General features: G+C 44.6%; 2 protein-coding genes across 4 annotated transcripts in view; one reads left to right on the top strand and one right to left on the bottom strand.

The window, feature by feature from the left end:
• Positions 1 to 458: 458 nt before the first annotated feature.
• On the bottom strand, positions 459 to 24084 carry TPGS2 (tubulin polyglutamylase complex subunit 2). 2 transcript variants are annotated; one of them, XM_075488415.1, is made up of 7 exons: positions 23855 to 24074; positions 19321 to 19400; positions 10383 to 10470; positions 8538 to 8669; positions 6771 to 6884; positions 5117 to 5277; positions 466 to 2753 (listed from the first exon to the last, which is right to left on the bottom strand). In XM_075488415.1, the coding sequence occupies exons 1-7, from the start codon at positions 23925 to 23927 to the stop codon at positions 2526 to 2528; spliced, it is 876 nt and encodes a 291-aa protein (XP_075344530.1). In that variant the 5' UTR covers positions 23928 to 24074; the 3' UTR covers positions 466 to 2525. The 2 variants fall into 2 exon arrangements, with proteins under 2 accessions (XP_075344531.1, XP_075344530.1); XM_075488416.1 differs by lacking the exon at positions 6771 to 6884 and having other exon boundaries at positions 459 to 2753; positions 23855 to 24084.
• A 222-nt stretch (positions 24085 to 24306) lies between these two features.
• The window catches only part of KIAA1328 (KIAA1328 ortholog), a 174383-nt gene continuing 173123 nt past the window's right edge, over positions 24307 to 25566 (top strand). For both annotated transcript variants that reach the window (XM_075488409.1, XM_075488413.1), the window contains exon 1: positions 24307 to 24396. In XM_075488409.1, coding sequence (XP_075344524.1) covers positions 24345 to 24396 — 52 coding nt within the window. In that variant the 5' untranslated portion in view covers positions 24307 to 24344. The remainder of the gene's footprint in view (positions 24397 to 25566) is intronic.

The following is a 25566-nucleotide window of genomic DNA, read 5'->3' as shown; positions in this document are numbered from 1 at the left end:
GGGACACAGCCGGGACAGCTGACCTCAACTGACCAAAGGGCTATTCCATACCATATGGCGTCATGCTCAGCATAGAAAGCTGGGGAAGAAGAAGGAAGGGGGGGACGTTCGGAGTGATGGTGTTTGTCTTCCCAAGTAACCGTTACACGTGATGGAGCCCTGCTTTCCTGGAGATGGCTGAACACCTGCCTGCCCATGGGAAGGAGTGAATGCATTCCTTGTTTTGCTTTGCTTGCATGTGTGGTTTTTGCTTTCCCCATTAAACTGTCTTTATCTCAACCCACGAGTTTTCTCATTTTTACTCTTCTGATTCTTTGCCCCATCCCACCAGGGAGGAGCAAGCAAGCAGCTGTGTGGGGCTTAGCTGCCGGCTGGGGTTAAACCACGACACATCTGAATGAGGAAGTGGGCCTGCAACAGCCTTACAAGTTTGAGGTATCATTGGATTAAAAGTAAAACTAACAGAGGGGGCCTGTTCCCGGGGGGGATGACAACAGCCTTAACTTTTCTAGAAAGTGCTTAGCAAGTATGGTACCTATGTCAAGCACATAATTGTAGTCCCGGGGATGGGTACCATGAACACACGACATAGGTATCTCCAAGAGTAGGAAGTGACAGAACATCACTACTGCACAAATTCCAGAAAATGGCATTTACTGCCTTTAACGATCATTCGTATCTCACTATTAAAAGGATTACTAATGTATTACTGTGGCATGGGGTGGGGTGGTCAGTACTGACATGTCCGCTTCCTCATTAGAGCTGACCTTACATTAGTAGGGCAGCTAAGCAGGTCTTCTGGCACAAGGCGCACATCGGCTTAAGAGGGCTGAAGATCATTAGAGGATTTTCTCTCATTTTGGGGTGGCAGAGGGCAGCTGCCAGGCAATGCAGCAACTGCGCTTGAGGGTGGGCCCTGGGCAGTGCTGGAAGCCAGCAAAGCATGCCAGAGCTGGGGCTGATGGCTGCAGAAGTTTTGAACAGTGAGCGCAGGACGGAAGTGGAACAGCTGTCACACAGCTGAGTCTTTTGGCCTGTGTGAACTAAACTGTAAACTTCAGAGTAGCACAAGATGGGATTAGCTAAAAGACACTGTAACCCGTCCCTTCTCAGTGAGAGATTCTCCACTGCATAAAAAAACACCCCAAACAATCCAGCCTGCACCCTGCTCTTACCATACATCCTTGTGCATGTGCACCCAAAAGCATCTTCAAATACTCAATCACTCTGGAGGAAAATATTAACATCTTTATTAAAATACTATTAAGCACTTACAGGGTGGCTTTGCCTTTCTGAAGGCCACACAAATACTCGTGAAAGCCTCACAACATCCCTGTGAGGTAGGTTTGTCTTACATAATTATGTGACTGTTTCATAAATAAAAGATGATGCTGTTTAAATAATCAATGCTTATTTGAACATGGTGACTTTGATTTCCCTGCTTAGGCACAAAATGTGTTGGTTGCTACCATGTCTTTCCAGCACATCTAAGAAGACAGAATGGCATACAAAAGTAATGGAAACAATCAGATGTAACTAAAAACCAGCAGTGAATGGGTTAAAGTGCAGTTCTAACCTGAAAACTTACAGTACATAAAAGAGCATCAGGGGCATCTAAGGCTGTAGAATCTCAGTGGCCCCTGGTCAGATCCTGCCCAATTAAAAAGTGACAAAGGCTGTTTGAATGGTCAACTTTGCAAATGAATGTGTGACAAACCAAGGGGTCCTCCTGGCTTATGGGACTCTTGCTCTTAACACCACTGACCCGCCCTGACTCAGCAGTTCCCACAAGAGGAGAAAGCAGAGGCAATGAAGGCTCTTGCAGCTTCTAGCTGCAAGCTTCAGGCTTCAGGCTTATTGGGAAGGACATCACACAGACGTCACTATCCAAAAAGGTATGGCACAAAGGCCAAAAAGTGGTCTGGGCTGTAGAGCAAGTGACTAGGCCAATGCAGAGACATGGAAGCCCCAGGTCCCTTTGTACCATGAATTTCAGAGCAGAAGTTGGAAGGAGCGCAGGGAAGTGCGGAGTTTGATTCTGCCTGAAGCAGAAGATATTTCTTTGTTCAGTGGGTTCCAGCCTGCTCCCACAGCATGCAAGGTCAGGGCAGGTTTCTTTCAAAGGAGATGGCAGAAATATCTTCATATGCTGTATTTCAGCATGGGTCTATTAAAGTAACAGTGACTTACATTTGCTTTCATTTCACTGCTGTAGTTGCACAGGAGCAAAAGCTTCCCTACAGAGCAGTGACATCAAGGGCTTCTTCATGCCCTCTGAAAAGTACATGCTGCAAGTAGCAGAAGGGAATAAAGTCAATGTCTCAAGTTTTTTTCTCAGAGTCTCCAGGAACTACATCCCTTCCATGCTGAAGTACATAGTGGCTATATTTCATGCAAATGCTGCAATGTGTTTTCCATAGGCACATCTATTCATGCACAAGGAACTTGGTCTGAACCACTGAGACTCTGCATCAGAGAACATCAAACATTATTGCAAATGCTGTTCAGGATCAGATCTGGGGGTCTCACTTCCTTGAAGAATTCCCAGCTAGTGAGGATGTCTTGGAGGAGGTCACGCTTGTGTGACTCTTTTGGGAGCCTGCTGGCTGGGAGGGTGGTTTCTTTTTGATCACTGGAGTTTTGTTCTTGCTTTTAAATACTTTATTGGGGTCCAGCTTGTTCACAAAGGAATCAGCTTCTTCAGAGAGGAGAGCTGTGTTGATGGTTATGGGTTTATACATGTTAAACCATTGCTGAAAGGCAGGAGGGTGGGGAAGGAAGAGGGTAAAATCAAACTGCAATTAGACATTTCCACCCTGTTCCCCCTAACCCCTGAGACCTGGTTTTAATTATACACCACTTATCAGTTTGCAGTTTACAGGACTGTGCAGAGTGCCTTGTGATAAGGATACACAAGGTACAGCTACAGCTCCAGTCCTGGAACTGCTCCACGTTCCAGACAGGGAAGAAGAGAACCAGACACAAACCTAACACTACCTTTCCTGCAGTATAACTCCTACCAGGAGCAACTCCTGATTTAAACTACAGGAGGAAAAGCAAAGGGAGGGGAGGAAACTAAACCACATTTATTTAGATTCAGAGAAGCAGAAAAGATTAAAAACCCTTGGAATTTAAAAGTGCTTATAAATTAGAACCAAACTAGTTGAACTTCTCAAAATATAGCCTCCCTCCCTCTCTTCACACATACAATAATGCAGGTTTTTTAACTCTTTACACAAAGGATTTTGTGTTTGTTTCACTTCAGCCTGATTCTACACCTAGAAGTGACCACAACGATTTTTTTTTGGTTCCCAGATGCCACCACAGTGTTATGCCCGGCAGTTCTCATCTCTTAGTGTTTTTCCTATCAGTTTTCCATTGATGAAGTCAGGAAATAAAACTGTAGGGGTTTATGGTATTACAAATCCCACAGAAACCATCAGCAAAGTGTTGAACAAGATAAACAAAAGATCAATACTAAAATGTAGATGGCAATCTATTCATGTACTGCTTAATGGAAAACAGCTTTAATATACCACCCTTGAAGACCTTTAAAAATGATAATGGTTAACATACTAGGAGGATTTTAACTAACAGAGGCTGCAAATGATTAGGGAATACATGAATGATTTTTCACTAAGGTTTGTGAATATACTGAACATAATAAAATATTGTAGCTGGAAAGTTACAGAAAGGCAGAGCACAGGCATATGCTAGAGTACCAGGCACACAGCCTTTACTGATAAAGTAGAGCACAGTATAACAGGGAAGACACCAGAAAGACAAAGAGCCAAATTCTACAGCCATTGATAGATGAGAAGTCGGCAGTGATTTCAGTGAGTAGTTCTGATGCACGCACAGGGCTGAGGCAGGACTAAGGAATGTCATGCTGGTAAGACAGCTGTCAAGTCTGGGTGAAGTGCAGGACACTCACTGAGACCAACCAGGCCTTGCCAACATGCACAGACATCGCACAGGCTTATGTGCTGTGTTCAGTATTATTGTCAGATCCATTCCTTATCGCTCTCTTCAACTACCTGAAAGGAGGGTGTAGAGAGGTGGGGGTCGGTCTCTTCTCCCAGGTAACAAGTGATAGGACAAGAGGAAATGGCCTCAAGTTGCGCCAGGGGAGGTTTAGACTGGATATTAGGAAATTTTTCTTCACCGAGAGGGTTATCAAGCATTGGAACAGGCTGCCCAGGGAAGTGGTTGAGTCGCCATCCCTGGAGGTATTTAAAGGACGTTTGGATGAGGTGCTTAGAGACATGGTGTAGTGGTGGTTTTGGCAGTGTTAGGTTTATGGTTGGACTCGATGATCTTAAAGGTCTTTTCCAACCTATATGATTCTGTGATTCTGTGATTCCCTGACCTCTCACAAGGTGCAAGCAGGGTTAGGGCTGAAGGCCCAGTCAAGCACAGAGGAACGGCAGAAGCCTCTAATAGCAGGGTTCTGGCAGAGCAGAATAGCAATTTTAATAATAATAAGGGGCTGGAATGGTCATGAGGCTGTACCTGGAGCTCTCCTACAACTCCTTCTAGGACTTCTGGCATTTAAATTGCCTCTTTTTGAGCATCATTTTTATCAAGGCATCTCTTCATGACTGAGGAGGATGCAAGGGAATTAATATTCTTGGCAAGGCTCAAGCTCATAGTCTTCCTCTGGGCTTCTGCCTAATGTGTACCTGGACTTCCCTTCTCCACCCAGAGAGCAGTAGGCTCTTGTTCAGTGCTATGCCCAGAAAACTGATCTAGACAAATCTTACACAGCTGTGGGGATGAATGGCTTTACATCTCCTCACTTGCCAGCAGTCATGGAAGTGGAAGTTGGCTTCAGAGTCAAGAAAGCAAAGAAATAATTGGGGTTCCACCACCTGCTATTAGAGGTCAAAGGTAGAGCCCAACTAGGGTGAGAAAAGCAAGGTTAACACAATGCTAGTGAATTCACTAACATAAACAAATGACTGTTAACACGCTACAGGGGAAAGGCTCATGGCCCCTTCCATGGCTCACTAGGGAGGCCCACTTGAGCCTACAGACTGCTTGTCAAAAGGTGGGAAGATGTTTTTCCAGTCTATACTTATGCAAAATACTGATGAGCTGGATCCCGCTGTCCTACCTTGGCCTGGGGGCTGACCCCATAGCTGGTGAAGGCGTACTGCCACTGTGGGAGACCCAGGTGGGTAATGAGCAGGCGGTAGTAGGCTGTGAAGGTTTTGGTGAGGAAATGCCAATACAGAGCTCTGTCCAGGAACCATATCTCTGTGTCTGGCGAGACAACTAGAACAAAACAAACACAAATTACACTAGTGCTTTGCAGTGATAAGATCAACCCCTGGCCATTGTCAGGTGGGAGACACAACATACTTACCAGAAAGGCTGCAGCTTCTAAAACGCAGCATCCCTGACTAACATAGATGGTTATCCAGAAGCAATGTGGTTTAACGGTTAGAGGGTGGGGACTGAAAAGTTCTGCTTCCAGCCTTACTAAAAATACTCGTGCAATAGCCATTATATTCGTTTTCCCCACTGTAAAAAGCATGCAAAGCTATTCCTTCCCAACCTGGGACTGATGTTCTACATGGAACATGCTTGGACATCAGCAACTCTGTTGTGTAAGTTCAAAGTACAATAATGGCAAACATTTATCTACCCCACAAAGTAAAAAGCAACTAACTCAATTGTCAGACATCTGGATTACTGAATAGAGTCCAGAGTCTGGAAGTCATGGGAGTGTGTGCTGCCAACAAAAACACATTTTGCAAAATCATTCCACAGTGATGAAATATTTCTCTGGTGGTGACATCCTCTGGAGCATAAAAAGAAGTGATTTTACTTGGGAAACTGAGACGCTGAACATTGCTGATTAAACACACTGCCTGTCCCCTGTGCTGACATCAAGACCTGTAAACAATGTTCCCTCCACTTGCCCAGGTTATCCATTGCATGTGCTGAAATTGCTAAGACTGGAAGGCAAGAGGACAAGTAAGAAGTTTCTGCCTTGGGAGTGGCAGTCACACCCAATGAAAAACACAAGATAACAACCAAAGGGTTTTCCTAAGAATAGGTATACCACAATTGCACACCCCCACACAGCGAACATACAGGTATACACATACATCTAGTGACCTGTGCACTGTGTCAGATGACAACTACTGTACAAATGATTTGGGTATTTCAGTAATCCCTGACTGATAGCAGCTTTCTGTGTATCTGTCAGAAGGAACAGCTCAGCTCACATCTTTCACTCTCCTGTTTAACCCTTCCTGCCAAATTTTGACCTAGTTAGCACCTGGAGGCTCTTGCATCCATGCACAAGGTGGAAGAACTAGTGTAAGTCTGCCTCAATCAGCTAAGGACAGTTTTTACCATCTATCCTTTGTTTCTAAGCAGTGTTACACCCTTTCTCATCAAAATGTAAGGGAATTGTTCTGAGACATGCAAGTAGCCACAGATGTGTTAGCCTTCTGCATTATTTGAACGTGGTTGTCTGTAGGTCATACGCGAATGCTTTCTTGTTTCAGTATGCAAGTATGCTATGCATGCAGAAATCTTAAGTTAAACTCAGATTCAAACATTAGAAGGAGGGAAAATGTTAGCTCCAGTTAAGTCTCTGTAAGGTTTAGCCCCTGACTTCAGTGGAGACAGGATGTCCCAGTAAATGTTGATCTACAAATTGCAAAGAAGATCAGAAATGTAAGATAATTCTACGCTGTGGCCTGCAGATACAATCCACAACAAGAGATGACTAACTTTGCTCTTTTCAGTCTTACCTGGTTTAGTGTGCTTATAAACAAGACAAACTTTCCCATTCCCATTGCATGGGTCTAATTCAAAGATAAGACTACGAGAATCAAAGTGTGGCTTCTCTGGTTTGTCTCCATTACCTGAAAACAGAAAAAAAACTTCATGAAACATGTTTGGAAAACTAACTGTGACTCAGCTGCAAAGAGTCAATCTGTTTGATACTTATTAATAAATCAGCTGAGGAAGAACTAAATCAAACTATTCTATTTATACTTCTTGGAAAGGATTAAGTTTCCTGTGTTAAAAAAAAAAAAGAAGTGAGAAAAATTTTAATGTCTGGTAGGAAAACAAACCACAGGGTCAAAATCTGATGGCTGAAAAAAGATATCAAGCTGCCCTCTAGTCCTTCCCTGGCATAAAGCAAGATCAGCTTTACAGATGTCACTCCTGAGAGGTGTTTGTCTAATCTTTTCTTAAAGTTCTCCAGTGTTGCAGATGCCACAATCTCCAGGCAGTCAACCCAAATCCATCGTTATCAGTTAGATGTTTTCCTCATGTGGATTCTGAATCTTCCTTGCTGCAATTGAAGCCCATTACTTCTGTTCTATCCACCATCTCTTTTTTGCCCCCCTTTCTTTTTTTCTAAGGAGGACAGGGAGAACAGTTTGTTCTTCTTCTCTTGACAGAAGACTTTGATGAACATTTCTTCATATTTTCCAGTGTGACATGAGCATCCTTCTCAATAGCCACATGTTCTGACTGATATCCAACTTCTGACCCACAACCACCACATAGCCTTTCTACAGGACCATTTTGGGATCATGTAGCTGCAAGTTCTTGCAGAATATCATTTTGAATTCTAATGCTGCTGCGGAAGAAGGGGGACACAAGAGCTGTACTCTTCAGAAGAGCTTTCCATGAAAGTCAGAATGAGAACACTGGTGGGGACGTAACCTTTTCTCAGTGTACCTCATAAGTGCATCAGTGGAGGTCTGAGTGGCTAAATGGAAGCAGAACTTGGCCCATTTCATCACAATGACTAGAAGATCAGGACTGCAGCCAAGCTGGAATGTGCAAAAAGAAACTTTCAGCCACATTTAGAAGCTACAAGAGCTATAGAGATTCAGAGATAAGACTGAAATCAAATAGCAATTTTTTAAGGAGTCAGCATGACACCAGGCTCTGTTCTTATCTTCTTACTTCTTCCAGTCTTGTTAGACTGTCAGAGCTCTGAGAAAAAGAGTGGGCTTTTTTTCTTCTTTTTCTCTCCAAACTGCAGGATGCCCAGCATTTTTAGGCAGTCTGGAAACATACATTTTCCAGTGCCACCTCACACTTACATGTATTTACCAGAGTTATTTTCCCAATTCCAAAGAGCATATCCAGCTGTCTGTTCATTACCAAGACAAAAACTGTTACCTTTTGTTCATGTAACACCATAAGCACACAAAGATTTTAAAAGCTGAATCACTGGAGGAAGCCTCAGTTAAAAAATTAAATAGGGAAAAGGCAGAACAGGAGGGCTGCAAGGCTGTTAAAAGAGCATGCAAATAATACTAGCGACTGGCAGCATTAACAATGCCCATGAGATTCACAGCATACAGGTCTACCTCTCAAGGCTCTAAGGGACTAATAGGACATATAGTAGATCCGGCCCAGAAGACAAAGAAAACCCTATCTACTTGGAGTGACCTTTTCTGTTGCTATATCCATATGCTATATCCTAACATTACCCTAACAGAGCAAAAGGGATGGAACAGAGCACATTTTCTAGCCTGTTAACAGGACCTTACCTTCCTCGTCTGTGTCATCTTCCAGGTCAGCGAGAGTTGGTGCATTAGGCAGAGTGTACATAGAGGAACCTCCAAGCCGACATAGCTTCGAGACACTATTAATCACCATGGAGCCCAGGGGCATTGGGGTATCTACAATAAGATTGATTGTTAATCACACCCAGTGTCAGGAAAGCACAGAAGGTATTTCTTTTCCTCCACACATCAACTCAACCTCCTTTAAAACACAGAGCGGGGGAAGAAATGGGTATACCCAGGAGACCTGGCCACTTAACCACGTCAGGCTCCACAGGAGCAAAAATTAGGCTTTTTCAAACACAGAATCACACTTACAGGTGATGCGACTCCATTTCAGAGCTGTGCAGGCATGAGAATTACACTGCTGGCTAAGCCTGTGCTGCAGCTGTTAGCTCAGTCCTGTGAAAATGGCTATTAAAAATCCTGGCTAGCTACAGCCACCTCCTCAAAACTCTTTTCCCTGCTGCTGTCCTTCATACCAGAAACCACCCCACCTATTCACAGCTTATAGGGCAGCTCATCTTCTGGAATGTACATGGAACCCATGTACCTGCTGAGGGTGCATCCTCTTGGTTCCCACTCCAACACAGGATTTTATCAGTGTGTCAACATGTGGGTGTTCCTGAATGAATGCTTGAGGACTTGCCACTTGTCTCTCCTTCCGAGGACTAGTACTGTTACCAGACATCAAGTCAACAAGCACCCTGTTCAGCCACATGCCAGTGTGAAGGGCCTCAGAAGGCACTACTGGGTGCTTCCTCAAACAAGACAGTTATGTGAGCGTCCTTGGTCTCTGTGCACTTGTGTGCCCTGAAAACAAGATGCTTCAGAGGTCACAACACACTAAACCCCACCTGAAACATGATGGGACTCAGTACAGGTGCTACAGCCCTGATGTCAACTGTCTCTGAAATGAAATTCTACTTCCTGAGGAAAATCCTGTATTTGACACCCATCTCCAGAAGTGAGCAATGTCCACAACCCAATTTGACAACCTCACATGAAGGCAACAGAAGCCAGCATAACAGTTGCGGGGCTCCAGTGCAGAGTGAACACACTGCCCGATTCTTGCCAAACAAGGATGGACAATAAAGCTTGGTCCTGTTCTCCCTTCCACCACTGACTCCAGAAATAACTCCAGTGAATGGACTTCAGCTGGTGGAAAGCAGAATCAGGTTCCGGCATGTACATATACTTTTTAATGAAAAGAGGCATTATCGGAGGGTAACTCTTCCTACTGCTTTATGATAGGATAATGTGGTAGAGCTGCTTCTCTCTCCATGAACTACAGAGGGAGTCTAGGTATGAGATTTAAACTCCATACCTAAATCTGAGTGTCAACAGATGGCCAGTGTATTACCAAATGGTATTTATGTCATGAAGACTTGTTTGGTTTCTAGCCAGTGTTCAGTGTACGTCTCTTCTGTGGAAGTCCAGCATGTGCAAGCAACAGGCTTTGCCCTGTTGCATCAGAAGGGGATCTCTGATGTGCAGACATGTTTTTCTCCTCACCAGGATATCTCCAAAATAGTCTACAATCCCATGCAGAACTGCACTCACTTATTAACCCAGAAGTCCGTTTTCTGTAGTCACTGATCAAGCTGCCTAGCAGAAACAAACTACTTCATTTTTTTGTGAGTTAAGGAATGGTGCTAATTTTTCATTCAAAATAACTTGGTGCATGTGCTTTTGCTCAGACTAATGCAGGACACTGACAGATGTGTATTGACTGTGCAGAAAGTAAGTTCGAAATTAAAGAGATTCTGCAAAGGAAAGACTGGCTGCAATGAAATGAGGGCATTGGTGGAGAGGAATACATGGACTCACCATCGGTCTTCACACTCCAGGTCATCTGGAAGCCATCAGTCATTAGATAGAAGTTCTTTAAATCCTCTGGCAATATGCAGGAGTTTTTCTGCAAATCACAATCAAAGTGTTATGGGAAAATGCAGGAAGTGCCTCAAACCCAAAAAACAACTGAATATTGCTACAGAAATATTTGCCACCAAATGCTTTGCTCAACTCCAAGATGACTCAAATCAGCTCAGATATCTCATCCTAAAACCTTGAGAGAAAACTGCTTATTTCTTGGGTCTGTTCTACTGTATTAACAAAGATGACTTGGGAAAATTTCACAATGAGCAGTCAGTCACCACAAGATTATTACAAGATTGTTCCCCAATTGAGATGACATATCATCCTTTGACACTAACAGCCACTCCAAGATCACATATATAAGAACAATTGGCTTTTTCATATATATGGCTTACAAGAGTAGAGTTTTGCTTTAAGGGAAATCAGACTAAACCTACCTGTTCCACTAAAGCATGTACAGTATTAGCACAAGGACTCTCTTCTTCTGAGGGATTTCAATTCCAAGTAAGTGAGAGAAGCAGAGACTCAATAGTAGCACATAATCAAGCAGGTTTGACGATTCACTTAAACAGTATGTGTGCAAATACACATAGAATCAGCCTCACAGACCTGCTGGTCTGGCTTCATCCCACCAAACTTCAGCGCTTGGCTGGGGCTCCTAAGCCTGCTTCGTTCTGAGCCAACAGCAAAAGAAGCAACTCCAGTGAGCTGGTGAGAGTGCTTCTAAGAACCAAGACCCTTCTCCTATACCTGTCTTGGTTGTGGAAGGAGCATTTCTTAACTTAGACTCTTCAACTTAGCAACAAATATGAGGAAGGAAGGATAAAGGCTTATCCTCAGAACAACAAGAAGCCCAAAGAGCTATAGGCAATTGCAGGCACTGCTCCTGGTCACAGGACTGGCTGCTGACCCTCCATTTCTGTTGATGTGTCAAGAACACAAAATGAAACAGTACAGAAGCCTGTCAGTTTTAAGAAGACAAGCAACACACATGACTAAAGGAGTTATCTGTTGTTTTGCTTGTAATTGTTTTAGAGAAAAAACAGATTGAGAAAGATTGAAGTGAGTTCGCATTTAAAGTATCATCAAACTCAAGACTCCAAAAGAATCAGATCCCAAAACTCAGTATAGTCACCGATGATGCAGGTTCCACAATCTCTGTGTTGACCTGCCCAAGGGCTGCACTACCCTCCTTGTGAACAAGTTTTCCTAATTGCAGTCTGAAACTCCAAGTTGCAACTTGTGGTCATTCTCCCTTTTCAGTCCCATGTGCTTTTAAATCTGCCCAGGAACAAAGACACAAATAAGCCCCTTGAGGGTCAAGCTTTGTCATTAAACCAGGAGGACAGACAACTTCTTCTTTAAAATGTTGATCTGAGATCTGTTTATAATCAGAGGACTCTGGGAGCTACATTTTACAGGGCAAATTGACAAATAATGTGAGATTTGCAACACAGCATGTCTGATAATTCAAGCACTTCTGTGACAGGATTTTCAGCCTTTTCTAAAAAAGGTGTATTTCCTTCATTCAGCCAGTTTTAAAGCCATGCTGTTGGCTATGTCCTGCTCTTTGTGCAGTGAGTTTGACACTCAAAGCAAGAAAAGATAGAATTACAAACTTTAAGAACATTTATAGGTCAGTAGTGTTGTCCCTCATATAGGCTTACCCTTCCACAGGTCAAGATGTTATACAGGTAGGTATTCACAGCCTGGCCTCAGAGACCTGTGTGGGTTTTGGAGCAGTTACAGAATTGCTTTGGAGAAAGCAGAGGAGTCAGATGTTAATAGCTTTCCAATACCGTGCCTCTGCTGGGACTACTTAGCCTGGAGAAAAGGAGGCTGAGGGGAGACCTCATCGCTCTCTACAACTACCTGAAAGGAGGTTGTAGAGAGGTGGGGGTCGGTCTCTTCTCCCAGGTAACAAGTGATAGGACAAGAGGAAATGGCCTCAAGTTGCGCCAGGGGAGGTTTAGACTGGATATTAGGAAATTTTTCTTCACCGAGAGGGTTATCAAGCATTGGAACAGACTGCCCAGGGAAGTGGTTGAGTCGCCATCCCTGGAGGTATTTAAAGGACGTTTGGATGAGGTACTTAGAGACATGGTGTAGTGATGGTTTTTGGCAGTGTTAGGTTTATGGTTGGACTCGATGATCTTAAAGGTCTTTTCCAACCTATATGATTCTGTGATTCTGTGATTCTGTGATACTTCTCTACAGCTACTAGAGAATGTAACATTCAAAGTCTCATAAAATAAAGGAATAATATTCTGGTAACCAGCATCTAAGGAAGAGAAACATGCACACGCAGTTCATGTAGCTCTGCTTCTTTCAGGGCACAAACGTGTAACCTCTCAACAGCTGCTGATCAGATCCTCCCCCATGTCTGCAACTTGTGAATATCCAGTTATCTGCCCTGATATTGCCTCAATGCATCTATCCACCAGGAGCTACCTGCCAGCTGTGCATCCAGCTGCAACACTGGCTTCTGGTCAACAGTGACTCGCACGAGCAAGGGAAGGTGCTGGCCTCCTCCTGTCCACATCCCCTCCCTCCCCTACGACAAGGGCAGCCCTTCTGCCTGTTAAAGCCTTATTCACAGTCATTTTCTTTGAGTTGTTACAGTCCCTGTCCCCTAAACTGTGGTGTATATGCTGTGCAGGGCCCTGTAACCCACCCACAACCTTCACTCCTGCGTGATAGCTTACTTTCTAAGCATATCCATTTATGCTGACAGGCTGCTACTGACAAGTCCCAGACATTAATGGCTTTGCAGCTTGCAATAGGGCAGGTCACTTTACTTGCCCCATCAGCAGCCTGGTCACTAGCACAGTGCTTTCCTAACATAGGTAGGGAAAATCTTCAGAGGCAACAGGTATTAAAGCAGAGAATCTGATACTGTAGAAACTTTGTTTTGAGAAGAATTTATCATCCTTTGATAAGAGCCTGCTGATGGCTGAGGCCCTGGTGGTAAGTTTCAGGAGATTACTAAACCACATGGACATATCTGAAGTTCTTCAAATGCCTTTAACAAACACACCTTCTTTTGTGCGTTCTTCTCAGTCCTAAATATTTATAATTTCATGCTGTGCTTTCACCACTTCCAATTTCAAGCTGTAGCTGTAAGCATAGTGACTAGGTTTAAAACTGTGAAGAAAGAAAATATGACAGACCTGCTACAAAGCCTCAGAAGAGTATAAATATTTACACGGCACTTTCAGTCCATTTCAACCCTCCAATTTTAACTGATCTACCCCAGCAGTAAAAATACGTATAGGAACAGCTCTCTTGACTTCAGTGGGTGTTCTCCTCTAAGCAGGAGAACCTGATCCATCAGGATGACAAAATCTAGGATTTTAAAACTTCCACTGCAGTATCCAGTTAAATACTAGTACAAACTGGGCACGGCCCAATTTAACAAACATAGCTGATTAAGACAAAGAAAAAATCACATCTGGATAGGCCTTCTGCTCTGAATCCTCCTTTTCTGGATGGAAAGATCAACATGTGCATGTTTTTCCAAATGGCTGCCCTCCCCACTTTATTTTAGGATTCTCCTAACCATGTCCCTTTGCATGACTTTCCAAATGATGGTGCAAAATACATGGGTGGAAAATGCTGTACCAGAGCAAATCTGGGGTCTATAGGAAAAGGCCTCTACATAGAAAGCTTCACTAATATCCATCTCTCCCATCTGATGGAAAGGATTGTCTGATCTGTCACATTATGCTTAGCCACATGATCCTATGACTTCAAAACAGTGGTCTTCTGACAGCAGAATCAGAGAAACAAGTCACTACTACACATTAAAAATGGCTTCTCAAGCTCTGTACTCCCCCTGCCCAACTGGTAGTTTCCAGGGTTGTGATCTCCAGCCCCATAAAATACAATATTCCTAATAATGTGCCAGAAGTGGCTTAACCACAGCACTGGCAAGCAGCTGTTTTCACTCCAGTCATCTGGTTACACTCATCAGCTCATAAAACAAAATATCCCAAGTGCCCAATATGGTGTGTGAGGTCTATTTCTTTTGTTTATTATCTATAATATTCCCAAATAGTCTCCTGAAAAAGCACAGTCCATTGAGGAAAGAGAAGAATATTAGAAGCAGGGTAGCCTTTCTGCCAAGACCTGATCAGCACTGGATCCAGAGCTAAAACACTGACATATGGCAATTCACTTAAAGCACTGTTGTAACAATGCCTCCCAAGCAAATACACCAAAGAAATAGACAGCAATCAAAGCATATTTCTCTAGAGAGACTTCTCTAAAAAATTGAATGAGTCTTATCCAGATTCTGGAGAGAGAAGGAAGGGATTTATATCCCTTCTCAGGGCTTCCAGGTAGCAGAGCACATCAGCAGCCACCTTTCTCTCTCCCTAATGTCATGCTGTTTCATGACAGTGTTTCATCACTGGCCCTAGCTGCCAGTGAATGCAGAAGACGTTAATTTATGTAAGATACTGAGACATTCTTGTTGCACCTTTCATAAATCTGATCTGGGGGGGGCTCCCAGGAGATCACCTTGCTTGGACTTCCTGCCCCAAAAGGCATGGGGCTGAGGTAGACCTGTCCCCCATGACAGAGAACAGGATTTGGGAATTCTCTTGAGGATGGTGTTGTGTAGCCAATTTTTTAATCAGCATATTATAAGGCCCCATATGCGGGGAACACTGTGTCAGAAACACTATCTGCCTCCCAAAAGTCCTCCAGCCTCTCCCCCATTATGCAGCTTGAAGAAATACACCTTTCCTCACACACTGGTTCTGCTGGATCCACTTCCCTGCCTCTCCCATGGTCAGGGCCACAAGGTAGGTTCAAGATGGGCAGATCCTGTGCTCCTGGGGATCAGGGATGGCAGGCTTGCCTAATGCTGAGGGAGGACATTACAAGGATGATGGCAAGAAGGACCCTTGTGGATATGCACGCCTGCATGCATACTTTTGAGTCAAAAAAAGATATGGTAGAAGCAACGAAGAAGATTTCTAGAATAGCCAGAAACCACCACTGCAGTTCCCACTGAGATTTACATGCAGAGAGAGTTTCTAAATTGTCTGGGAGCCTAAGACATTCCACAACAGGAAAGCACTAGACTGTTTGAGGGCTTTTTTATGGTTTTATTACAGAAAAATAAATCTTTGTAGACAAAGTGCATAAGGACAAAGAACAAATTTCCCATGTAGAGTTGTAGAATATCAATGCTCCAGCAACGTGATGGGCAGGGAATGCTTACAGCCAGCCAGAGACAGTTCAGACACTGCTAACAAGCCAATTAGAGGAACAGGCAAAATGACCCTCTTCATTTTGCCTGGCCTGCTGTGGTGCTGTGCTCTGGGACCTCCAGCTCCCCCCGTTAGGAATGCAATTTTCTATTTTTTGAAAACCAAAACAGTGATGTGAATGACTTATTTCTCTTCTGGTTGAGGCAAAAAGAAAATGTGGTTCAGACATTGTCACTGCAAATACCAGAGTGCCTCCTAGCAACATTTTAGTATAACATGTACTTTTAAAAACTGCACGTGGAGGGGACCAGGGCAGTTGCCAGCCCAATTTTAGGAGTGGGAACAGGTTCACAGGACGATATACAGTTATTAGCACTGGTGTTCCAGTGACCTGGCAACTCTTTCTCTAATCCCCCTTCTATTGCTTGTCTCACTTTCTTGGAAAAAGATAACACCTTGGTAGGTCTAAATATCAGGAAAGGTGAAAAAAGTATCTGTTTTTATTAAAATATTTTGAACTGCTTGAAAGTTTTGGAAAAGCGATGCTACCCATGTAAACACTTGACAATCATATACTGTAAATATGTTTGCGAGTGTGCTGATTTCCAATAACATATTCAGGATTGATTTCAGGTTTGATTTCCTGAAGTGTAAGACACAACAACTCTTTCTGCCTCTACAGGAAGCCTTGGAAAAAAACTCTCCTGCTCTCCTATTGTCTTACTTCACTGTCTCCTGTCAAGCTCACCTTCCCCTGCAAAGCCTCATGGCAGCTAATGGACTTTCAACAAGCTGATCTAAGATTTTAAAACTTACACTGTAGTATCCAGTTAAATACTAGCACGAACGAGGCACAGCCCAACTTAACAAACATAGCTGATGGAGACAAAAAAATGTGCATATTGCCAGCATTATTAGCATATAATTTTAATCATTCATAATTAAAAAAGGTTGATTTTAAGAGTTTCTGAATACCTTAGATTTTCTTTTAGCAGAAATACCCTTCCATTGCAAAACTGAAATAGGACTGGAAAAATTGCTTCTAGAAAAAAAAGTAAAAAAAAATAATCTTAAGAATAGAGCTTTTATTTAGTGAGTTTCAATGAAAAGAGTTTTTTTGGGAAAAAGAATGTACTTTTGGGATTAGTTTAACCAGGTTTCCCTACATCACACAAAAAGCCCTGCAAATACTTTCATAACCAAAGACATACCAGGGAGTTAAAAATATAGACCGTGACAAGATGTTGTTAAAATCTCAACTATGGAGAAATGATTACGTGCATATGTATTGCCACCTAGTGGCTACGGAAAAAAAAACAGGGATAAAAGTGAACGTCGAGTCCACATAAACTTGTATTCAAATTCAAGCATAATGAGTTTGAGGAAAAGCGAGGTGCAAGTTCATCCTGGAAGGGCCTTGTGAGGTGCTGAGTGCTTTGCACTTAATGATCGCTGCAGAACATAAATCATCACCGCAGAACATACTGTAATCATGTGGACTGTGTTAGATATTGGACTTCATCGCCAAAGCTCAAGAAAAAAAGGAAAGAGAAAATAGTTATCTTTTAATTCGAGAAGGGAGACTTCACGTTTTGTCAATGCCACTGGAACCAAAAGCAAATAAATAGATAGCAAAGTCCTTCACCGTTAGCAGTCCAGCTCAGCTGTATCTACTTAATTTTCACCATTCACTTCTACAATTAACTTAGTCCAACACTGGGGGAGGGGGGACGGGGCTGACGTTTTATTCTGACATCTTTGAAACGCCATAGCCAAATCATTGCACTCCAAAGTTTGGCTTTACAAGAATAGCTCAATATTGAAACAAACCCAATTTAGTTTGGAGGAGTAGCAGCACCTGAAAATGAGAGCAATACTGTGTTCAGGAGGACCAGTCCTCTCCACTCAACAGAAGAATGAGTGAATATCACTCTGCTGCTCCCCAACCTGAGCTGGCTCACAGTCAGGGTGCCCCAGACTTTCCAGCCCAGTTAATCCGACACCTGAACAACAACTACAGGAAATCAGGAATCAGTTCACATGAACCTGAAAAACCAGATATTTCTGCCTGACCACAGTTCATGGCTGCTATACAAGTTTCAGTAAATAACACAGGTTTACAGTACATACATTCTGACCTGGATTTATAAATTCTTGATAAATATCACTAATTGGGATAGGGTGTTACCAAAACTAGAGCAAGATTTTTCCCTACTGTTTAGGAAAAACTGTAAATGGCAAGGCGTCATCAAAGAGGGTTATTTTATGTACTGGTAACAAGTGCAGTCTCTGGGAGCATGTGTGCTAGGGCATAGCCAGGGTTGGAGCAGAGGGAGGATGATTCACTCAACTCCATCCTCTGCCATGCCCTTCCCAAAGGCCAGTCAGCTTCTACTGTCCCTTCCCTAGATATGAGTGATACCTAGAAAGCAGTTATTCCCCCATGGTCATGGGATTGATAAACACATGTGTATTCAAAAATGGGACCAAAAATACCATCTCTGCCCATGACAGTATTGAGGAGCCCTCTGGTCACACACTCTGATGCAGTGAGGTCAAGGGAGCATGTGTCCCTCATGGTCTTCTAGAACAGGCAGTGGGACATGCCTTGGCCAAAAGATTGGGTCGGTCAGCCAAAATGAGGTGGAAGGAGGGGCTATGAGAGATGGAAGTGAATAGCTGAGACTGAAAAGAGAAACAGATAACTGGAATGAACTGGGTGGCTCAGTGGTCTTTTCCAGCTTGAGGCCTTTAAATGAATAATAAAGAACTTCTTCATTTTATTTGAAAGGGAGTTGGAAAACGGTTTCAGACTTGAGTCAGAACAATGTTTGTTCTCCACTGAATGTTGTGGTTTAACCCCAGTTGGCAACTAAGCACCACACAGCTGCTTGCTCACCCTCTCCCCCCTGCCCCGTGACATGGGGGACAGAATTGGAAAAAAAAAGTAAAACCCGTGGGTTGAGATAAAGACAGCAGAGGAAGAGAAAATAATAATAGTAATAATAATAATAGAATGTACAAAACAAGTGATGCACAATGCAATTGCTCACCACCCGCTGACCGATGCCCAGCCAGTCCCTGAGCAGCAATCGCTACCCCCCAGCCAACTCCCCCCCAGTTTCTATACTGAGCATGACATCATATAGTTTGGAATAGCCCTTGGCCAGTTGGGGTCAGCTTTCCTGGCTGTGCCCCCTCCCAGCTTCTTGTGCCCCTGGCAGAGCATGGGAAGCTGAAAAGTCCTTGACTGGTGTAAGCATTACTTAGCAACAACTAAAACACCAGTGTGTTATCAACATCATTCTCATACTAAATCCAAAACACAGCTACTAGGAACAAAATTAACTCTATCCCAGCCAAAACCAGGACACTGAGTCACCACTGTTGCTGCCTACTACAGTTGCATGATTTCTTCTTAAAGCTGTCATTCTGAATATACCCATACTAATAAAGTTTCTCTAACAGATCAGGTGATGTGATAGCCTAAAAGACAGAGTAATACTAGATTAAAAAAAAAAAAAAAAATCTGTTTAGGCTCCACTGTGCATCAAACTTGGTAACGGGTTGTCTCACAAACAAACGCAAGGTAGCCATTGCATTTGACATTCTCCATGGGCTGCTGTACATTCAGACTGACCTCACTGCAGCATTATCACAAAAATACTCACTTGCTCCCATGAAATGATTGTGTGGCGTTCAGCTGGCTCCTTTTCCACAAACATCACCTCAGCAACTCCTGGAGAAGTCTCTAAAAGGAAAAGAGGAACATGTCTGCAGCTGGCATGGGTGACATCAAGCACTGACAGCCAGACAATTTTGCAAGTTAACCTGACTGACAGCTGGGGAAAAGGCATTAATGACTGCAAGCATTGTGCTGGTGACTGAGCAGTCATTTTTTTTGTGTGTAACTGTACTCAGCATGTCCTGGCACGAGGATGCCTAGTGCTGCACGATGCCATCCTTTGATGTTTTTTATAGATATATACACACACATATACACACACACATTTTGTATTCAAGGTGTGACCTTTTGCAGAGGATTCATGGAAAAATCAACCATGGGTTCCTGGGCAAACTCTAAAAGAAAGATGAATCTTTCTTTGTAAGCATGCCCTGTGGTTTCAGTTGGGTAGGATATTCTCAGCTTGACACAAGATGTTGTGCAGTGTTGCTGTGAATTGCTAACAACCGTATTCCACAAAGTTGGGCATACTTCAGCACTGGATTCAGTGGGCTTGAGCAGATGCAGAATCTGATCCTGCCAAAGGGAAATGCATAAGCAAACATCAGTTCTCTGGAATCCCAGCTGGACACTTGCAAATTTGTAATGAGCACTGAGCTCATCTTTTATAAAAACTACCTGAGTATTTTATGGGAAAGAATGCTATATAAATGCAAGATACTAATCTATGTGGTGCTATCCTTGCAGGTGTGTGATGGCAGAACAGTCTCCCTTGCACTTATTATTTCATCATGTTTTACTTCATCTACAGCCAACTGAAATAGTTCCCACTGACTTCATTCATTTTGGATCAGGTCCAGAAAGACTACTAACTTGCTGTGGGAATTGCAAGCCCAGCACACAGGGCCGTGGAGTAGAAGTGATCACTATGCAGGACTTTCAAGACCGGCTCTGCTGTGAAAGTACTGGCTCCCAAAGCAGTCATACATATTGTAATTGCTTTCTGGTAAAACATACACAGTGCACTAGACAGGAAAGGCAGGCACCAGAGAGCTTTGGTTTGGTTTTTATCTCCAGCGCTGGGCTTTTAATTCTAGCAATGGAGTTGCCCTTGTCTGTTCTGCTGGTGGAAGAGCAGCACTCAGTTTCAGGAAATCTAAACTTCACTTTAATTGGAAGTATTGATTGTTACATTGTCAGATAATTTAGAAGACAAAACATAGCACCAGAAAACCAAACTCCAAGTTAAAGACAGAAAAAAGAAAAAAATAAAATCATAGTAGGTCACTCGGTAATCTTTCTGGCCAATGAGGGGCCACAACATACAGAAGACTCTGATGTTTTGCCAAGTTTCACTTCAAATAGGCGGGTACAAGGCGGGGGGATCTGTCTCTTGCTCAAATATAAGCTGTCCATACGTATTCTGCTTCTGAAGAAGAGTGTGGAATCAACGATCTAACCGGTCTTTTCCATCTAGGCTATGCAAGCATTATGACAAGTTAAGAGATTGTAATAACAGAGTAATTGTTACTTCTGTGATCAAAGAAAACAGCAGGGATGTTTAATTCATCATACACAACGGCTCGGCTGGGATGACGGAAGATTAAATATTGTATCAGTCAAAGAAGATGTCTAGGAACGAGGGAACTGCAACTTCTAAAGAGGTCTGAACCAAATCCAAGATCAAAGAAAGAGAAATTCCATCTTAAAAGCCTGAATGTTATATTAAAAATATCCTGTGGGTAAACTGAAGACCATGTTTAACAGATGTGTGTAGGTATGGACAGGAGCTCCATTAAACATTAGTGACCAAAAGAAGTAGTCTGCCATGGGTTGCTTTTTCTTCCAGATGGAATAAACAAAGAAGCCACCTAGGTTAGACAAAACACATAGGATAATGCTTAACTAGTTCAGGATGCTCCTCCCTATTAACTATTCTGAATCAAGATGACAGTAAACTGTCCTATTTTTAGGACATTTCATCTGGAAGCTTCCAAAAATGCTTTGCAATATTAATCAGAAAGAGTCGATGTAATGGTCTGACACAAAGCTGAAGCAGGAAATCACAGCATTATCAGTCCTTATGGTATGGCTAATATTGCCTACAAGTTAGATAAACTCTCAACACCTTTTTAAAATGTCTGAATAGTTACACTCTTATCTAATAAAGACTGTAAATAGTGAAGTATGGTCCTGCTCTGGGCAGTACAGAATAGTTAACACCTCCTATTCAGATTTAGTTGTGAGCAATCAACTTTTCTGGAATTTGCTATTAATCACAGAACCTCAGCAAAATGAATCATACTGGCAATAGGAAAAATGCCTCTCTTTTCCTCAAATTACAACCTCCTCAATGCTTGTGAGAGATCTCCCACCTGGTAGGGACTCCCACAGAGACGACAAGTGAAAAAAACCCAAAACAACCCCTAATCTCATATATAGAATTTGTTTAAAGGAGGGTTTTTGAAAAGGTGCCATGAACATTTGTTCATCAAGGTATTGGAAAATTGGGCCTCAAGCTCCCATATACTGTACGTGCAAAATTTTCTTGCTTAAAAGGAGTATGTTCGGTTTCATCGTACAATCATTTCTATTTCCTGAAAAAAATGTTTCACAAACTCAACAGTTAAAAGCCTATTACTGCTTTTATGTTATGGTAGGCAGAAAAGTATCTACTGGCTTCATGAGACTTCCCAAAAGAAGATTTAAAATAAGATAGTTTCTAGTGCTGCAACCTACTGAAGTAGGTTGAAAGAGTGAGGCATCTTTCTGTAAAGAGATACCCTTTGTTATTTGAAAGAAACAAACACTGAGCAGATTGGTAATGTTTCCCAATTAGTTCAGCAATGCTAATATGGTGGCACAATTTACATGCTTTGGACTACTTCACTGGGAAAAAAATGTGCAAAATTCCCAGAAGGAGTGGAGAGACAGAGAAAAGAACCAGAGTAAAACATCACTGCAATGGACCGGGGTGTGCATTGCTACATTGCACAACACGAGTCGTCAGAGATACAGACAGAAAAACAAGAAAACTCAGACACAAACCAGGAAACACCTTCCATGTGAAAGGGATGCTACAGAGCCAAACCCGCGTTGCCACGTCTTGCTGATGTAAATAATACACCTACTCAAACCAGTTTATATGGCAACATTACTTTTGGACATAGTTAACATCATGCAGATCTCTTACACCTGAGCCTAGGTGGTAAAAATGTGGGTAAGGCTAGTAATTTTTTAAAAAGAGCTACTTCAAAGAAGCATTTGCCATGATCGTTGATCGTCAGTAGTTTCACCTTTTTAATGCTCTCACAGAGTAGAATGATAATGTTATCCTGACCTCACAGCTGGAAAACAAAAAAAACCAAATGAAAAAACCTCCAAGAAGTCCAACAATGAGTCAGTAAGAGGACACTGAACAGATTGAGGATGAAATCCTGTCCTCACTGAAGCCCACAGCAAGAATTTTGCCCTGATCTTTTAATCTCATCTGTCTGAGCAGCTATCTAAAAACATGTGCAATTAGTGAAACACTTAGGTTACCAGATGAAACTCACTGTCCTGCAATACAGTGGCTGGGTGAGGTAATTACAGCCGTCACTTTTGATTTTAAGATTCATAGGAAGAAGTTCTGGAACTGCAGCTTGTAATGTTGTACGCCATGCTTGGGATAGATGTATTGCTTTCCAGCTATACAAATATGACAGTTCTGTGCCCCAAGCTGCTGACAGATGAAAGGTCTGATGCTAAAATCCTTCACAAATGCAAATACTTTCACCAGTTCTTGTGACTCTACTACCATGAGTAAAGTTTTGTCTAATAAGCTGTATTTTTAGATGTTGAATGCCTTGCACTCCTGCTGAATGTCAAAGGGAACCGCAGGGATGCAAGAAGGCTCAAGATCTGAGCCAAAAACGGAGATGGCAAGCAGGGCTCGTCGTGGAAAAGTCCCAGGGTATGGGGATAAGCTGCAGGGTGATGATTTATGGGGAGCTGATCCTGAGCAGATTCACAGCACGCTGCACCACAGTGAACTCCTTCCGTCGGCCGTGCTACCTGCTGACCCTATGTTACAACAGAGACTAAAAATTATGATTTTGAATAAAACACCACTTTCTCTGATTTTTTTGAGACTGTAGGGCTCTTTTACGTCGAGAGATCCAGGACTTCTGCCGCTGATTCAACCAGCAGCACCGTGGTTCCCAACGCTGCAGGCGCCCGGGCCTCGCACCGGGGGCTGCCCAGCGGTTCCCGGCCGCCGGGCTGTCACGGGCAGCCACAGCCGGGCTCTGCCCTGCCAGGCCCGGCCCCGCCGCTGCTGCAAGCGCCTCGGGGCGGGGATCCCGGCGCCACGGCAGGGGCCGGGGCCTCGCAGGGCCGCCCCGGGACTCCCCCCCTGAGCGCTGAGGCAGGCGCCCCTTCCCGCCCCCGGGCGGCCTCCAGGACAACGGAGTGACCACCCCCCTCCCGCCCCCCCGGCCCACCCCAGGCCCAAGGGGCTCTCCCACACCGCCACTCACCCAGTATCCGTGTGACCCCCAGGGTGAGCTTGTCCAGGTAGGGCTTGATGCTGGCGGAGGGCTTCTCCTCCATCCTCCCCAGGCCTCTGCCCGGCTCCCCTCGCTGTCAACCACCCGGTAAGCAGGCGAGACCGGTGGGGGCGTGTGCGTGTGTGCGGGGGGAAGCGGGGGGGGGGGGGGAGGAGGGGGTAACCCCTTTTGTCCTTCCTCCCGCCCTGTAGCCGCGGCTGCGCCGCAAGGTGCGCTGGGGTCAGCCTATGGCGGGCGGGAAGCGTGAGGCGGCCTGACGGGAGTGGTAGTTCTGCGGGAGCGCAGCCCGCTCGTCAGCCTGCGCGCGGAGGACTACGACTCCCAGCGTGCCCCTCTCTCCCGCCTGCCGGCGGCGCCCGGCGGCCCCCGGCAGTGGCAAGGCGAAGCCGGCGCGGGCAGCCAATGGGCGGCGAGCGCTGGGGGGCGGTGGGGGCACTCTGGGAGTGGCGGTTGTTTCAAGATGGCGGAGGTGGCCGCCGGGCCGGGCGGAGGCGTTTACTGGAGCCGGGACAGTATCCTTCCGTCGGGCGGGGGCAGCTCGGGGGGCCGGCGGCGGGGCTTATGCCCCGGGTCTTTGCCGTGGCGGGGGGGGGGCCTGCGCGGCCGGCCTCTCGGCGGGGGGGTGGGGCCGGGCCGGGGCTGGGGTCGAGGTCCGGCGGAGGTGTGGAGGGGAGCGGGGCGGGAGGGTGCTGGCGCGGCAGGCTGTGAGTTGGGGGGGGGGAGGGGGGGGGGGGGCGGCGTGTCAGGGCAGGCGACGAGGGCGTCTGCGTTGGAGTTTTGGTGTAGAGAAGGCTGGAGCCGATGCGGGGCTGTGGGACGGGTGGGGTTTTGTGGCCGTGGCACAGGGGGTTTGGGGGCTCCGCTGGCAAGTGTGGGGGAGCTCGGCCTGGGGAGAGAGGTTGGGCATGTGCCTGTGTGCAGGGAGTGGACAGTTACGTAGGATTTAAAAGCAAAGGTGGCGTGCAAGAGGAGGGAGGGTTGGGTGTCCACCTTTTGTGTGACCTAGCTATGAAGTCTTGGGGAAGGTAAATATGTAGGAAATGGAGGAAATTGGGTTCAGGTTATAGACGCTTGCAAGGGAATCAACAGAGAGAAACTGAGGCTAGAGGCTGAAGAGGCAGCAAGAAAAAGATGTGTCTTTTGTGACTGGTATCTAAGCTCGACTAGAAGCGTAACTTTAGCATGAGCTTGTGGGGGACCTGGAGGCTGGAGGGCTCTGTCTGTGAGGGACAAGTGGGAGGCTATGGTGGCTTCATCTGCCAGAGACATGCAAGTTCCAGTTGTGGGAGACTACATGGGGCTGGACACGTAGGTGATGGTTGTGGTGTTGGGGATTCAGCCTGTAAAAGCCTGGCTAGAGAGACATGCACTTGCATGGTTCAGAGAACCAGAAGGACTTGGCATCGATGTTTGGGCTCATGTGGCTGAGTTAGAGGTTCAGCTACTTGAAGACATTAGGGTGGAACTGGCAGTCTGGCCTGGCAGAAATTTAGGAGCTGATAATTTAGCTGTAGGTATAAGGGACTTGAGGCATTGCTGTTGCTCACACTGAGAGTGGTATTCCAGCATCAGCTAGAAGTGATTGAAAAGAACAGTATGTGCGTGTGCTCTTGTATTTATGTTTGATTGCACACCCACTGGAAAACAATGCACAAATGAAATGGGCCAGGCCAACCATCCAA

This window comes from Mycteria americana, chromosome Z, assembly GCF_035582795.1.
Source record: "Mycteria americana isolate JAX WOST 10 ecotype Jacksonville Zoo and Gardens chromosome Z, USCA_MyAme_1.0, whole genome shotgun sequence".
In the NCBI taxonomy this organism is placed as follows: Eukaryota; Metazoa; Chordata; class Aves; order Ciconiiformes; family Ciconiidae; genus Mycteria; species Mycteria americana.
This window is presented reverse-complemented; position numbering and strand designations above follow the sequence as displayed.